This window comes from Ornithorhynchus anatinus, chromosome 13 (assembly GCF_004115215.2).
Source record: "Ornithorhynchus anatinus isolate Pmale09 chromosome 13, mOrnAna1.pri.v4, whole genome shotgun sequence".
Taxonomy (NCBI): domain Eukaryota; kingdom Metazoa; phylum Chordata; class Mammalia; order Monotremata; family Ornithorhynchidae; genus Ornithorhynchus; species Ornithorhynchus anatinus.
Genome location: NC_041740.1, coordinates 4,292,834 through 4,310,237, shown reverse-complemented (window position 1 = coordinate 4,310,237; position 17,404 = coordinate 4,292,834). Strand labels below are relative to the sequence as shown.

Genomic DNA, 17,404 nt, shown 5'->3' with positions numbered 1-17,404 from the left:
ACATCCTCCCCACACTCAAAACCCTCCTAAAACAAACGCTCCTTCAACAAACTTTCCCTATCTAATTTCTACACTTCAAACTGGGTAATCTCACCAGCCACTTCTAACGCTTACAGTTTTTGCACCCAGTTTCAGCACTGAAGTAGGTTTATTCTCTAGAGTGGGAGCTCCTTGAGGGCAGGAAATGTGTCTACCAACTCTGTATTGTACCAAATCATACCCCTTCTCACCTTCAAATTCCCCCTAAAAAGTCAACTCCCCCAGAAAGCATTCCCCATGTCAAGGCTGCTAATTTATATTATTTGTCTTCTTTCGTCATTGGTATCTCTGCTTTTACTCTTGTTCTGGTAATCTGGTTCTGCTTGTCCCTCCCTTAAGTTTGTCAGCTCCTGGAAGGCAGGAGCCTGTGTTCCCGAGCAGTCAGTTCAGTTTTCTGCATACCTGAGGCTCGCGATCCTGAAGATGATCATTTAGGATTAGGTTTCTTCCCAAAATCCTATTTCAAATATCTAGCACAACATAAAATGCTGTCCAACAGCCAGACTAAGAAGGCTCAAGTTCCAACAATCCCTGCAATCGGACATAATGTGGCCCTGTGGCTTCCATCTTTGACTCTGGAAAACTCAAAGAGCTCGGTTAGACAGACACACACTGCCACCTATCAGCCATTCACTACAACTTTAAACATTTTCATTTCAGGCCTGGTGTTTACATTTAAAAAAAAAAAAATTCTTCTCTCCCCAGCTACCCTGCTTGATCACTGCCTGTTAACCCAAGGGATCTGATGAGAAAGTAATAAACACGTTCGTTTTACTCATGAACCACCCATGACTAGGAGTCGGATTCAGATGCCGAACAGCCTGGCACGGAGCAAGCCCAAAAAGCTCCTCCGGGCCAATTAGTCATTTCCTGTTCTGCCTGGAGCGGACACGGACACCTTGCCTTCCTGGCATCACCCCCGCCTCCGACACTGCCCATAGCAAGCGCCCAATAAATTCTACTATTACTACGTCCCTAATGGGAAGACATTCCGAAGATATGAGTCGCAACCTCTGCGGCATTCCTCACCTAAAAAAAAAGCTCAAACCAGGGCACCTTTTCATTCATTCAATAGTATTTGTTGAGCGCTTATTATGTGCAGAGCACTGTACTAAGCGCTTGGGATGAACAAGTCGGCAACAGATAGAGACAGTCCCTGCCGTTTGACGGGCTTACAGTCTAATCGATAATCGACACCCGATAATAGTTATAGTAATCATGCAGCACATAAGTGTAATTTTTGTTATTGCTGTTTTTGTCTTTTGCCCTTCTCCCGTTTTTATCAAGAGTGTGGAAAAGACCCACCAAACCATTCTAAGTCAACCTGAATACCTTACTCCATACTGGTTTACCAAACAGGAGTTAGTACAGTGGAATCTGATGCTGTTGAGGGCTCACAGACTACCTGTTCTGTGGCTAAACTGCACCTGTTCTCCCTCGCCACCGCCTCACCGTGCGGGTCACTTGGCATAGGGAGATGGGGCGAGAGCCTGAATGGTTCAATACAAACGAGTGCAAAAACAACACAAGTGCGTGTCCTGCGGCCACTCTCACTCCTGACTTGTCATCAGTAGGGTGGCTGAGCAACGCTCACCCAAGTGAAGGGCCAGAAAAGGTACACGACCATTTTCATGGACCAGGCGTGCGAGTGATTCCCCTCACATTCAGGGATGCCGCCTCACCATCCATCACGCCATCTTCAAACTGAAGGGCGATGTTATTACTTAAGGAAGTAGCGTGGCCTAGTGGAACGAGCCAAGGTAGGGGAGTCAAGAGACCTGAGTTCTAATCCCAGATCTACCACCTGGCTTTTGTGTGATTTTGGGAAAGTCACAACTTTCCAGTGCCTCAGTTTCCTCAGATGGGGTTAAATACCATTTGTCTCTCCTCCCTGGACTGTGAGTCCCATGTGGAATGGGGACTAGGTCTGGCCCAATTACCTTGTATCTTACTCATCGCTCAGTACAATGCTTGGCGTATAAGTGCCTAACAGATACCAAAATTATTATTAATATTATGTGCCCTGTGCCATGCTAAGCAATGGGTTACATAAGTGCTCAATAAATTTGACTGAATGAATGATTAGTAAAAAACAATCCCTTTCTCACTGAGTACCCCCCACCCTAAGAGGCAGAGAGAGCAGATATCTTATCTCCATTTTGCAAATGAGGAATGTTAGGCCCAGAGTGTTTCAGTGACTTGACCAAGGTCATCCAAAAGGAAATTTTGGTGAAAATTATCTGGGAATCATTCCTTTATGTCTACAACAAGAAGTCCTCCAATTAACTAGAAGATCAAGCCATCCTATTATTTTCCACTTTTCTATTTTTTACCTGAAGGAAGCTTTATGCAAATGATAAGCTGTCAGTAAAATGAAGTTCACGAAACCTGTGTCATGTTTTGCATTAACCTGATTGAGAAAGCACTAAATGGAGCCAAATTTCCAGACATTTCACCATTGAAGCATTTCTTTGGTCTCTTACACAGAATTCATTCTTTTAATTCCCTGAAGCGGCATGGTAGATCACACCCCTTGGTTCTCTCTACTGGTCTCAAAGAAAATGAACAGGATAGAGAATGAGAGGAAATGACACTGCATACCAGTCACATTACACAGCAAATCAAGAGTGAGGTTAAGGACAAAATAATAATAATAATGTTGGTATTTGTTAAGCGCTTACTATGTGCAGATCACTGTTCTAAGCGCTGGGGTAGATACAGGGCAATCAGGTTGTCCCATGTGAGGCTCACAGTTAATCCCCATTTTACAGATGAGGTAACTGAGGCACAGAGAAGTTAAGTGACTTGCCCACAGTCACACAGATGACAAGCGGCGGAGCCGGAATTTGAACCCATGACCTCTGACTCCCAAGCCCGGGCTCTTTCCACTGAGCCACGCCGCTTCTCTTAACTCTTCTCTTAAACCAGACAAAGATGAGGGAAGCACTTACTCTTTATGACTGTATTGTACTTTCCATGCTGCTTAGTACAGTGCTCTGCACACAGTAAGAGCTCAATAAATATGACGGAATGAGAAAAGGGGAAAGAGGTGCCACATAGAGAAGCAGCTTGGCCTAGTATAGAAGCAGTATAGCCTAGTGGAAAGAGTACGGACCTGGGAGTCAGAGGACCTGGGTTCTAATCTAATGCCAGCTCTGCCAATTGCTTGCTGGGTGACCTAGGACAAGTCACTTAACTTCCCCGTGCCTCAGTTCTCCTGTACTTTCTTTCATTCATTCAACCGCATTTATTGAGCGCTTACTGTGTGCAAAGCACTGCACCAAGCATATGCCCTGCCCAAAACGAGCTCATATTCTAGAGGGAGAAACAGACAGTGATATAGATAAATGAATGAATTACAGATATATACATATGTGCTGTGGGGATGGGAGGGAGGGTGAATGAAGGGAGCAAGTCAGGGTGACGCAGAAGGGAGTGGGAGAAGAGGAGAGGTGGGCTTAGTCAGGGAAGGCTTCTTGGAGGAGAGTTTTCCCTCCTTTTTAGACTGTGAGCCCCATGCGGGACAGGGACTGTCTCCACCCTAATCTCATGTTGGAATCTGAAAGTTTAGCGGGGAGAGCGAAGCCAAAATTAAATGTTTCCTACTTGAAAGTTCAGTTAAAGCTATGGAAACCATAGTCTCTGGTCTAGTTCTATTTGAGCAAAAAATCCATGACACTGAACCCAATGGCATTTATTGTGCACATACAGAGTGCAAGAAATTCTTAGCAAAACTCAGCTATGATTTCTGTGACTGCAGGTCTGAGCTGTGAGGAGACTGAAATCCCCTAGCAGAGCGGCATAGTGGGAAGAGCGCAGGCCGTAGAGTCAGAGACTTGAGTTCTAACTCCAATTCTGTTACTTGTCTGCTGTGTGACCTCAGCCAGATTAATTTCTCTATGCCTCAGTTTCCTCATCTGTAAATTGGGGATTCAGTAGCTGCTTTCCCTCCTACTTAGACTGTGAACCCTCTGGGACAGGGACTGTGTCTGCCCTGATTATCCTGTACCTACCCCAGTGCTCAGTACAGAGCCTGGCACCGGTAAGCAGTTAGACACAATTATTATCCCACTGTTCCTTTCTTATTCATAATTATCCTTGTCTTTTATGTTTTTTTGCGTTTCCTTATGTGCCCATCTCCAAGCCTCTCTCCACTTTTTAAATTGTGAGCCTCTTGACTATATCTCATCCGTGAATTTCTTCCCCAGCACTTGGTGCTTTGCATATAGTAAGCCCTGAACACTATTACTAGCATTAAAACTGTCCTTCTAAATATCCATTTAGCTCTGAATATTTTTCAAAAATTGTCTGTTTAAAAATATTAGCTTTCAAGGGGAAAGGAAACAAAATTTAAGTTAACTTTGAAAGTAACAAGTTTCTAAGTAATGGTAAGGAATAGCCCAGTTTAGTATCTTCCAATCAATGTGACAGTCAATCGTTCTCTCTTTTTTACTTAATAGCATCTGTTAAGCACTTACTATGTGCCAGGCACTATACTAAGCACTGGGGTAGACATAAGTTAATCAGGTTGGACACATCACAGTCCATGGCCCACATGGGATTAAGAATCTTTACTTCCAATTGCAAATGAGGGAACCTAAGCCTAGAGAAGTGAAATGACTTCAGAGAAGCAGCGTGCCTCAGTGGAAAGAGCCCGGGCTTAGGAGTCGGAGGTCATGGGTTCTAATCCCGGCTCCACCACCTGTCAGCTGTGCGACTTTGGGCAAGTCACTTCACTTCACGGTGCCTCAGTTCCCTCATCTGTAAAATGGGGGTTAAGACTGTGAGCCTCACGTGGGACAACCTGATTACCCTGTATCTACTCCAGCTCGGCCCATAGTAAGCGCTTAACAAATACCAATATCGTTATTATTGTTCAAGGTCACACAGGAGAAAGATGACAGAGTCGAGATTAGAACCCAGGTCCTTCTGACTCCCAAGTCATGTTCTTTCCACTAGGCCATGCCGCTTCTCCTGACCAAGGAATTTCCAGTCGTGTTAGTATCCGAGGTCTAGCCATTCCTAGTGGAGTGAAGCAGAATGTGTACACTAAACAGTTCATACTAAAGGTGTGGGCCTTTAGATTTCAATTGAAATAAAAGCACCTGGTCCAGACAAGTTCTACCTTATACAGGGGGCGACGAACATCAATGGGACAGTTCTGTATCACTTCATCAACAACATCTGAAATGGACTCCATAAAATCTGGATTGGCAAACTGAAAGAATGGAAGGCAGATTAGCTACCACTTGAGAAAGAGGAAACGACACACCATTTTTAAAATCCTAAAGTGGCTTGAATAAAAATACTAAATTTTCAAGGCTTGATTTGACAGTAAGTTCATCCTATGTGATGATTTAGAATAGGCAGTTGGAGTTAATTAAATTCCTGATTAAGATCTTTAAATTCTGGGCGAGATTATATACATGATGTAGAGAGGAGGAAAAAAAAATTCCAGAACGGTAACAGTCCCAGACTGAGTCAGGAATAAGCAAACATCACCGAAATTTATGGAAATAAAGGATGGAATCTGCCCAAAGAGGGAACACTCGGTAAACCATTTATAGACATTTCACATAATAAAATAACTTTAAAAAACAGCTTTCTAGCAAAACTATGGTTATGCTAACTTTTTCAAATACCCTCAGTTCTTCCACAATACATGCTTTTTGCACTACACATTTTGGATAGAGCACTGTTGGAGAATTAGGAAACACTCCCCTCACGTGTCTAGAAAGAACATCTATGTCTGAAGAGAAATTTGTGTGCATGCATCTGGGGATTATGGAGAGCACTTACTAGAACACAAATTTTCCTCAATACAGGATTCTTCAAGTCATAACCCCTGTGTTGCAGGAAAACTGAATGCATAAAAGACACACCCGTCATCGTGCAAAGATCCCGGGATTTAATCATGCAAAAACAATCTAAATAATCTTGATTTTTCAGTTGTGAAATTGGGAAAGCAAGAGAAAGTGAGGAGCCTGTCTAAAGCCAATCGGGGGGCATAGCTGGGGAGAGAAATTTGAACGAGTAATGTGCTCTGTCAATCTGGCAAAATCCCTGGGTGATTCTATATAAGTCTTTAAACTTTCTCAGTTTAAGCTCTGTTGAGTAACTTCTCAATGTTTACTTTAGATGGTGCTATTGGTCCGCGTTCACTGGAAAAGAAAATATTCCCACCTCAGGATGAAAGAAAATTTCTGGTCCAAGGAACCTTTCGTAACCAACGTCTATAACAAACTTCTTCTGGTTGATTGCATTAATGCCTGTGTACTGCTTGATCCATTTACGTGGGTCTACATCATACTTGGCAAACTCTTTTACTATGTCAGGGCAGATGTAACAGTACTTCTCCTGTTTACAAAAAAGGAGAAAAGGACAACAGACGTGAACAGCCCCAAATGGTGCGGCCGAGTCACATACCGCCACCCGACCAGATGCATCTCACATAATCGGCCTGTGATTCAAATGAAAAGTTCATCTGTATTTGGCTTAATTGTACTGGGAGATGGGGATGGCGGGGAGGGTTCAGAGGGCAATTAAACTGGACTGAAGAAACAGTATCAGCCTAAAGGAAACATCCTCAAAGTAATTTTTGATTCCTCATGCTTCCTTCAAAATGCTTTCTTCAATCTAGAGAGATTCAGGGGCTTGGCGCATAGTAAGCGCTTAACAAATACCATCTTATTAATAGGAGAAAAGGGACTGTTCCTAAATTTGAGAAGCTTTAAAGATAAATAAGTAATGCCTATCCCAGCATAAAAGTAAAGTTGGATGCTCTGGGTACTTCAAATAATTCAGCCGTCTCACACTATCAAATACACATGCACATACCCACATGAGCTTTATTCAATAAACTGTCTTGAGATTTACAATTTTATCTCTATTGCAACACTGTTTTCAAACTTCTTAATTTTATTATTCTGGTCAGATAGCCAATTTATTAAGAACAGGATGTACCTTTGCCCAGGTGGTAGACACCGCGTACCAACATATATGTTTGCCCATTGCCAAAGGGAAAAAAAGGGTGGGAAAGGGGAGTGGGGGGAAATAAAGGAAAGAGAAAGAAAATCATATAAGCCTCAACCCCAAACTGACCAATTTCATATCAATTTTTACCTTAATGGCTTTTGCTGTCTCCAGTGATTGCTCAGGAGGAATTCCCACCTCCCTCTCCCTTAGGAGCTGTTGAATGAAATATGTAATATCTCTACCTGCAATTGGGATGTGTTTGATGCAGCTTCCAATTACATAACCTTCTGCCTAGAGGCAAAAGAAAGGAACTGGTATGAGAAATCCTGGTAGTTAGAAAAACTTATTTATTTCTAATGTGTCAGTCAGTTAGTAAACAATTATAAATACAGCCATTTATGCTACAACAGAAATGAAAGAGCACAATACATGAAACAAAAACTTCTCACTCTAGGCTTCAAGGCTGTCCATCACCTCGCCCCCTCCTACCTCTCCTCCCTTCACTCTTTCTACTGCCCGCTCCGCTCCTCTGCCGCCCACCTCCTCACCGTCCCCCATTCTTGCCTGTCCCGCTGTCGACCCCCGGCCCACGACCTCCCGCTGTCCTGGAATGCCCTCCCTCACCTCTGCCAAACTAACTCTCTTCCCCTCTTCAAAGCCCTACTGAGAGCTCACCTCTTCCAAGAGGCCTTCCCAGACTGAGCTCCCCCTTTTCCCTCTGCTCCCTCTGCTCCCCCTCTATTCCCCCCTTACCTCTCCTCAGCTAAGCCCTCTTTTCCCCCCTTTCCCTCTGCTCCTCCCCCTCTCCCTTTCCCTCCCCTCAGCACTGTACTCATCCGCTCAACTGTATATTTTGTCATTATCCTATTTATTTTATTAATAATAATAATAATAATGTTGGTATTCGTTAAGCGCTTACTATGTGCCGAGCACTGTTCTAAGCGCTGGGGTAGACACAGGGGAATCAGGCTGTCCCACATGGGGCTCACAGTCTTAATCCCCATTTTACAGATGAGGTAACTGAGGCACCGAGAAGTAAAGTGACTTGCCCAAAGTCACCCAGCTGACAAGTGGCCGAGCCAGGATTCGAACCCATGACCTCTGACTCCAAAGCCCGTGCTCTTTCCACTGAGCCACGCTGCTTCTCATTTTGTTAATGAGATGTTCATCACCTTGATTCTATTTATTTGCTATTGTTTTAATGAGATGTTTATCCCCTTGATTCTATTTATTGCTATTGTTCTTGTCTGTCCGTCTCCTCCAATTGGACTGTAAGCCCGTCAGAGGGCAGGGACTGTATCTGTTACCGATTTGTACATTCCAAGCGCTTAGTACAGTGCTCTGCACATAGTAAGCGCTCAGTAAATATTAATGAATGAATGAATGGATGAATGAATGAATGAATGAACACAATAGAAGACTAACATAATGGGACCGTGAATTAGTTTTAAGACGATAGGGCAATACCAGGATTGCTCCCCCTCTAGACTATAAACTCGTCGTGGACAGGGAACACGTCTACCAACTCTGTTATACTGTACTCTCCCAAAAGCTTAGTAAAGTGTCCTGCATAGAGAAAACAACTCAATAAATATGATCAAATGACTGACTGCTGTTTCTGACAAATATCATGATCATGTGACAACCCTGTAATTGGTTCATTAGCATTTCAAAGGGAGACAACTGTAATCCAGTTCTCCATAAATGTAGGGGTTGCTTTCTCACAAAACCCTGCATCAAGGAAAATACACTGTAGTGTAGTGTGGTACTCATGGTACCCAATGTCTCATGCATACACACGAGCCACTACACACAAGCCGTTTCTTCCACCACCATGGCACTGTGTATCCAAAACAACTTCAGTGTTGTCGGAAAAGCATTCCTCTAATTCCCTGATGAGACTTTAGCCGAAACACTTCTTGAAAGCGTATGATCTGGCAGAACTGGGTGCATCTGAATTCACCAGTTATTAGAATCTGATATTAAGAAGTGCAAATTGGTTGTCCTGAGATTGCTAATGACCAAAGATAAGTGCAATAATTATAAATGTAATAATTCACTATAGCTTTGTCTGATAAAGCATGAAGGAAGCTTTATAAAGCTTTTTCATCTTCCACAACCTTCTTGAATTTCACCTTGTGTGACGAAAGCCAAGATTATTTCAACTGTTTTTGAACCAACCTCCTCCAACACCTTATTCCCCATTGAAAACTACTGCTGACACCACAATTTTGCAGTAACAGAGGGATTGCAAGTACAAAACTATCACCCTGATGGAAAAATGGCTGCAAAAATGGACTCTCATAGAGACACGAAAGCAAAATGTATTAATATAGTATTAGGACTCCCAGTGAAAGAACAAAGAAAGCACAGAAATTTCCCTGTGGGGATAAAAGCAAAACCCAGTATGCCATCTAATGCTAAGAAATGATGACTTCTTTCTGGGCAGTAAATACACACATTCAATGTGGCTACATTAGAACAAAAAATTATGCGTGTTTCTTAACAGCACAAAAGAGGACTTGGCAATAATAAGAATAATAATTGTGGCATTACTTTAAAACCCATTTACTTCAGTCATTAACTCAAGCCAAACACAAAAGTAGCCTGGCCTTATACCTAAGAGATTGGGGGCATTTCGTTTTTCTCTTCTCACCTTTAAACAGTCAAGAGCCTATAAAGAAATGGTAAACAGTCAAGAGCCCATAAAGAAATGATGAACTAAAATAATATACCTACCACTGGAATAACGTGGGTTACTCCATCTCCACTGTCTATGACTATTCCTGTTAATGTACGTTCTCCAACCTGCCGTGAAGTCCAAGATGCTGCCAGAGCTAACACTGCCTAGGAAAGAGAAGGGAAAACAATGAATAACACACAGCTTAGCGGGAAGGAACACATTTACATTGTTCATTCCCGGATTAATCACCAAGTGCCTTCTCATTTGAAAGTCAAACATTAAATTTTCTTTGTCTTCCTTCTTGATTTTCCAATTTCCCAAGCTTTTCCATTCCAGTCGGGCCAACCAACAACAGGAAGCTCAGAACCTAGATTCTGGCTTTGGTTAATGGCCAATATTTCCAAAGTTCTGAGATGTCACAATTTGGTAATATGCATCTTTAGTCACGCAATTAAGATGGACACAAACAGTGTCTTACACCATTTTCTCTCCTCTTCTTTTTTCATTATAAAATCACAAGATGGGGAAGGACTGCAAGATGGCACCTCATATATGCCCCTGTATTTTTAAAAATCTAAATTTTATATAGCTGTATATGTATGATCGTAGAAAATGACCCTCCATCATCATAGTCTTTTACTTCTACTCTGAAGATAGAGACCCAGGACTTTCTGAAATCCCAGAATTGCAAACTGTTTGGTATTTATTAAGTGCTTACTATGTGCAGAGCACTGTTCTAAGTGCTTGGGTAGATACAGGGTAATCAGGTTGTCCCACGTGAGGCTCACAGTCTTAATCCCCATTTTATAGATGAGGGAACTCAGGTACAGAGAAGTTAAGTGACTTTCCCACAGTCACACAGCTGACGTGGCAGAGCCGGACCTTGAACCCATGACCTCTGACTCCCAAGCCCGTGCTCTTTCCCCTGAGTTACGCTGCTTCTCTGTTTGCTACCATGTGCCTTAAGAAACTATCACAAATAGTTTATTATCTTTTTTTTCTTTACCTGAACTGCAATGTAGAGTCCCGGTACATTAAATGATTCAAACATGATTTCTGCAAGATATTCTCTATTTTCTGGTGTGTTCAGGGGAGGTTCTGTCTGTAAGGAAATTAAAACAAATTAAATTTCTGGATGGAAAATCACTTTACATCACCCTTAAGTCACATGTAATTGAATAAAGTGAAAGATATGATTATAAGCTAATGTGGTACTTGGCTAATCCCAGATTCAAGTTCCACGTTTGGTGTCTAGCTAAAGTCCCATATAGTACCTAGGTAAGGTTATTCATCAAAAATGGTGTCTAAGTGATTTATCCTTTGGTGAAGGGAGAAATGGCCAACCTCTAATGACAAAAGGAAGTCATGCCAAATTTCAGTTACAAATCTAAAAGCTACTGAGTTATTCTTCAATCAATTATATTTACTGAGAGCTTACTGTATACAGAGCACTGTCCCAAGCATTTGGGAGAGTAGAAGATCACAGATTTGGTAGACATGTTCCCCGCTCTCAAGGAGGTTGCAAAACACACTTAGTTTTGTCTAAAAAGTAAGTTACAAGGTAGGTGTGAAGTTTCCAATGAAGCAATTAAGCACTAGTGTCATGATCTGGCTCTAAGTGTTACAAAATTCACCTTAATAAACTTGACACCAAAAGAAATGTAACCTACTCTAAGTTTTTCCTCACCTTCCATAAAAGTGATTGTCATCTTGGAGGAAATGAGAATCAGGACAACCAAGCAGAACAACAAGAGAGAGAATAATTTATCTAGACATTAAAAAGCTGATTACTTTGCAGGGTTTTAAATCCACTACTTAATAAAGTATCCTGATTTCATCAATCACTGCAATATCCCTGTAGGCAACCCATTTAAAAATATGTTCTAGAGAAATTTTGTGAAATCTAACATTTCAAAGTAGGGGGAAAAAAATTGAACTTGAAATATTTGACAGTGAACCATTGCTGAATTATACACCTTTGATATTCATCTGCAGTTACATAAAATCGCTCTCTTTAAGGTAAGCATTCTGCATTATTTGACTAATTTTATTGTCACAAAAACATTTCATGGACGGTAATACATCATTTTGCACCCGACTGCTGTTATGCAGCACGTTGCTAACGTGGCATTTCCTCTCATTCATTTCATTGTAACATTTTATTTTGTTGAAATAAAATCAGCCAATTACTTTGAGCAGAATATATAACTTGATCTAACCACCCAGAGCTTATTTTCTGACTTTTTTTTTTTTTAAGCCCAAATAAGCCTGCCCCTGGAGCCCTGATTTCATCACATCCATCTGAGACAACAGATCCAACTTTTCCAACCATGTAACACTATTACCCCAACACCTGAATTTTCTGGTGCCCTCAGGGCAATTTCCAGAATCCAAAGAGGCTAATGGGAGGAATTATGTGGGGAGAAGAAGCCACCAGCAAACCTGGGCAACAGCTGTCTTCTGAATAGACTTGTAGGCAAATTAGGAGACATACCCAAGGACGCATTGCAAAGACCCAACTACCCCGTCCACGCATTACAACCTATCGTTTTCAAATCCTATCTGCTGAACACCCTCAAAGTGTACTATTGGTCTAACACTGAAATAAGGAGAGCTGGTAAGAGTCTAAAACGTACCTATTAGGAGGAACAATGCTTAAACAAAAGACATTCACAGAGCCACACATTAAATGAAAATGCTGCTGTCTCCTCTCTCTTAAGGGTCTAAGTCTTGGCATCTGTGTTTTCAGGGTTTTTTCCTGAAGCAGAAAACACCTCTATAATTAACTGGAGTCAGACTCCCTTTAGTGCCATTAAAACATATACGTGTTGCATGAAGTTTTCCTTAGGTTTGCCTTATGAAGATCCAGCCACTACGTGACCCCGGGAAACCACTAACCTCTCCAGACCTCAGTCTCTCTTACTGTACAATAAGAGATAATTTCTGCTGCCCATCCAACTTATCAGAATATACTGACAATCAATTATATGAGGCCCATAAACTACTGTCATCTCTCCTTGGGAGAAAGGTATGTATATAAAAAAAATTCCATTTAGAAATTCAACAATCTTCACCTTGCAAGAAAAAAGACTCCTCATTTTCGATACTCACCATTAAAAAATAGTGATCCTCAGGCTCGGCGCGGAGATATTTAAAAATCACTTGTTCCATGAATCTCTCCATGAGGTCCCAGTCTTCAATAATGCCATGTCTTATTGGCCACTGGCAAAAGAGAAACCAAATTTTGTAAGCTTCTATCGCTAAAAAGTTAGGCCAAAAGATGCTGTCAAAGCTAGTAAGTCGGATATAGTCGATGTTCAAATAACTGCTATTGATGGTTATGAAAGGCCACTGTACAATGAAGAACAGCTATTGTCCATTTCCAGGGAGAATAAGGAAGAATGAGTTTGTATTTAGATTGTCTGACCTTTTTAACTTGTATCTAACCCTAGCATTTAATAGAGTGCTTGGAACATAGTACGGCAGCAAAAAAGAAAATTTGGTGGACAGTAGGATGAACTTTCATGATTATAAGGGCTGAGAAATGGAACTGTGTTATCAAAGGAACCTCCTACCTCACCTTACCTCGCTGTTCTATTCCAACCCAGCCCACACGCTTGGCTTCTCCTAAGCCAACCTACTCACTGTACCTCGATCCTATCACACTGCCGACCTCTCACCCACATCCTGCCTCTGGCCTGGAGCATCTTCCTTCTTCACATCCGACATACGATTACTTTCTCCATTTTGAAAGCCTCAGTGAAGGCACATCTTCTTCAAGAGGCCATCCCTGACTAAGCCCTCATTTCCTCTTCTCCCACTTCCTTCTGTGTCACTCTTGCTCTTGTTTTTGCTCCCTTTATTCACCCCTCCCTCAACCCAACAGCACTTATGTATTCATGCTATTCATTTGTATTAATGTCATTCTCCCCCCCGGGCTATAAACTCATTATGGGCAGGTAACTGTGTGTGCGAATGCTGTTGCATTGTACTCGCCCAGGTGCTTAGAATAGTGCTCTGCACACAATAAGTGCTCGATATATATACCACTGATTATGCACATATCCATAATTTATTTATATATATGTCTGTCTCCCCTCTAGATCGTGAGCTTGCGGGCAGGGAATGTGTTACCAACTCTGTTAATATTGTACTCTCCCAAGCACTTAGTACAGTGCTCTGCACACAGAAGCATTCAGAAAATACAAATGACTGATTCTATAATTTTTTAAGACATTTATCTCCCCTTAATGGTTAAGATGATGTTTCAAATCAGAGAAACGTGCATGTGTCCTCACGTAGTCTTTTTAAGCCTTCTCGAGGTAAGAATACATATTGACCACCTCAGCAAGGGAAATGACAGAACTCCAAGTCAAAGGTGAGAAAAAGTCACGTGTGTGGGCCACCAGGGTACTCCAGGCAGGAAAGGGTTTTCCAGCCAAACGGCAGTAACTGCTTATGGGGAACAATCTATAAGGGCAAGGTATCCCGACTGTTTACTGAGACATAAATGACTTCGCGTGACAGTTGATAAACATAAACATATTGAACGTTTTGCTGACAAGAATCAACTAGTCCTGCAACAGTAAAGGTTTCAGACGCAAGTCAAGGAAGGAGGCAGAACAGAAAAGTGTCGATACAGCAAGCAGCAGCCAAAGCCCCAGACCAAGGGACGACGTATAGCTGTGCACAAGGCAAACAGAATCAGTGGGTCACACATGACACTCACAGATGGGATTTCAATGATAATAGTATCATCTTCAAAAAGCAAATCGGACACAAACAATACATTTTAAAACAATAAAGTATGGACCATTACGATTAGCACCAGCTGACAATGCTGTATTTTTAACTGACTGAATGTGGGGAAAAAAAGGAAACACTCAAGTTGAGGCATGTCGGGCTCGAGACAAGTAATACCACACTCTGAAATAGCAGCTGAAGAACCTGACAGCACACAACTCAGTCATCTAACAGAATAATTAGGTTTAGATGTTCTGCTTTTCAGAAAGTTTATCTTGTGTTTGGTATGACTTTTGGATTTTTTTTTTCAGTCGGGTGGTGGGAGGTTCTCGTTTGAAAAGAATGACTATAATTTTCTGGAGGATATGGGTAGAATGGCCCAGGACAGGGTTTAGTTAAACCATTTCTGTATTTTGCCATTTGTAGGGGCCAAAGGGAAAAGGGATGAAAAGGGTGTTTTCCGAGGAGCTTCAGTGTTGTATGCTCCTTGTTGGCAGGGAACATGTCTACCAACTCAGCTATACTGTACTTTCCCAAATGTTTAGTCCAGTGCTGTGCACACAGTGACAATAAACCATTAATCGAGTGATTTTCAGTGGCTGCGTCTCCCACAAGTTCTGGCTTCTCCCACCCCATAGCACTTCTACTCTGCCACTTCCCCTAACTGTAATTTATTTTTATGACTGTCTCCCCACCAGACTGTAAGCTTCTTGAAGGAAAGGATCAGGCCTACCAACTCTGTTGTAGTGTACTCTCCTAAGAATTTAATACAATGTTGTGCACACAGTAAGCACTCGATAAATGCCACTGATTGATCGACTGGACCACTTCTCCCACCACCTGTGCTCTGCTACTGACTCCAAGGCCCCAAGCGGCTCTTGATGTCTCTGCCACTCACACAGTGCCACTAGTAATAATAATAATAATAATGTTGGTATTTGTTAAGCTTTACTATGTGCCAAGTACTGTTCTAAGCACCGGGTAGATGCAAGGCAACCAGGTTGTGGGGCTCACAGTTTTTCATCCCCATTTTCCAGATGAGGTAACTGAGGCACAGAGAAGGGAAGTGACTTGTCCAAGGTCACACAGCTGACAAGTGGAGGAGTCGGGATTAGAACCCACAGCCTCTGACTCTCAAGCCCAGGCTCCTTCTACTGTGCCACGATGGCAGGAAGGGCCGAGTACCAGAGAGCCCAAAATGGCCCCAGGGATGAGGACGCAATAAAACAGGAGATGCCTGGATGTGTGCGGAACCCATAGCTTTGCCAAGCAGGGCAACCCTTGCCTCCTCCTGATCCTCAGGCCCCTTTGGCTGGCCGCCAGTACTTCGAGAGAGAAGGAAAACTACAGCAGAAAAGTACCCTCAGAAACAGTGCTCGGCACATAGTAAGAGCTCAATAAATATGAATGAATGAATGAATGTTACCTTCGTAGAATACGTAGGCTTATCTATGGCTTCATCTCCTATAAAAAAGTCAAGGTCATCAACTCCTCTCAGTACTCTCCTCTGGGCCTGGTCCACCACCTTTGCTGACTCCCTGATGGCAATGCCTTCAATAGAAAAGGAACAAGAGTTTCCATTACGGAAGAGTTTTATATAAGGCAACGGTAAGAAAGCATGACATGTTGATGGTGAGAAGTTTTCCCCGAATGAGTGGGTTTCATCTTTCTCCCCCAACAATGAAAAATGGGAAGTTTTGAAAAACCGCTTCAGAGGGCTATTTAAACAATATGAAAAACAGTGAGGCTCATTTTCAGTACACCACAAGTGGATTTTACCCGTCGAGACTCTATTATAGCATCACTAGAAGCCACCCAGTCAAATGCAACAAATATATCTCTCTGAAAACAAATTGAATATGCTAAGTAAAAAGAACCTGGGTGCTAATAATAGACTTGGCAAATAAGCAACTGAAGGGGGAGAAGAATGTCATGGCATCATGAGCTAAGAGAGAATTTCAGTAATCAAACCAAACAAAAATGAGAAACACTAACACAAAGTGCAGTCTGCTTCCTGACATATACACAGTGTGCAGACCGCACCAACGTTAGTTATCAGAAACTGAAAAACTGACATCAATGCTACCTAGGGGTGGGGTGGGGTGGAGAGGTAGTTCTGATAAACTTGGCCAAGAGCATCATCCAAAGACAAGCAGCCCAATGGTCCAGGAAGAATCCGTCCATCTATCTTGGACAACTGGGGGGGGGGGGGGGGGGGAGTTAAGAGAGACGGGTCTCTCTCCCACGCCAATTCTCTCGCTCTCTTTTCCCTCGTCCTCATCCTGCCACATCCCCCACGGTGGAGCCTCCTAGCCTCAACACAGCTGCTACTCCTTCACCCAATAGGGTCTTTCGGCTAGTAACTGTCATCACCACACGCTCAGCCTCTACGCTGGAGAATAAAATCTATAAATAATCTGGACCATCTCTAGGGTAGGCCAATTGTGATAAATGCCCTGGGCCCCAGGGCCCAGCCCTACCTGGCAACACCTGATGCCCAACAGGACAGCGGGGGATTGGCAGGAACTGTACCAGAGACTAAGTTAGAGTCTCTGGTGCCCTCCCCACCTGTCTCCCTGTGCCCTGATGGCTTTCCAGAGTCCCGCTCTCCAGGAGAGGGAAGGCCTGGAGCTGCCAAGCATCCTACTGAGTGGGGAGGCTGATGCGCCATCGCCTCCTGGAGCCACTCAGAAAGCCCTGGGCCTTTGTGCCAGGGTAAGCTCCTTGAGGGCAGGGAACAAGGTCTACCAACGCTTTTCTATTATACTCCCCCAAACGCTTAGAACAGTGCACTGCACACTGTAAGCGTCCGATAAATACCATGGATAGATTGAGTCTTGCCCCTCCCAAAGAACTACCATCGTACAGTAGCAGGAGGTGGGGAGGCTACAAGGGAGCTGCCAAAACTCATGCACCAGGAGGAGCAAAGAAACGATGGGCTTGGCGACTCTCCTGGAAGTGGTA

The 17,404-nt window shown here is 42.8% G+C and overlaps 1 protein-coding gene across 1 annotated transcript in view; it reads right to left on the bottom strand.

The window, feature by feature from the left end:
- ACTR3B (actin related protein 3B) overlaps positions 1-17,404 on the bottom strand; it is a 42,538-nt gene that overhangs the window by 11,545 nt on the left and 13,589 nt on the right. Inside the window, exons 3-9 of the mRNA XM_029077979.2 lie at positions 15,867-15,991; positions 12,809-12,919; positions 10,704-10,799; positions 9,754-9,861; positions 7,162-7,305; positions 6,223-6,396; positions 5,165-5,257 (exon numbers count right to left, since the gene is read on the bottom strand). Coding sequence (XP_028933812.1) covers positions 5,165-5,257; positions 6,223-6,396; positions 7,162-7,305; positions 9,754-9,861; positions 10,704-10,799; positions 12,809-12,919; positions 15,867-15,991 — 851 coding nt within the window. The remainder of the gene's footprint in view (positions 1-5,164; positions 5,258-6,222; positions 6,397-7,161; positions 7,306-9,753; positions 9,862-10,703; positions 10,800-12,808; positions 12,920-15,866; positions 15,992-17,404) is intronic.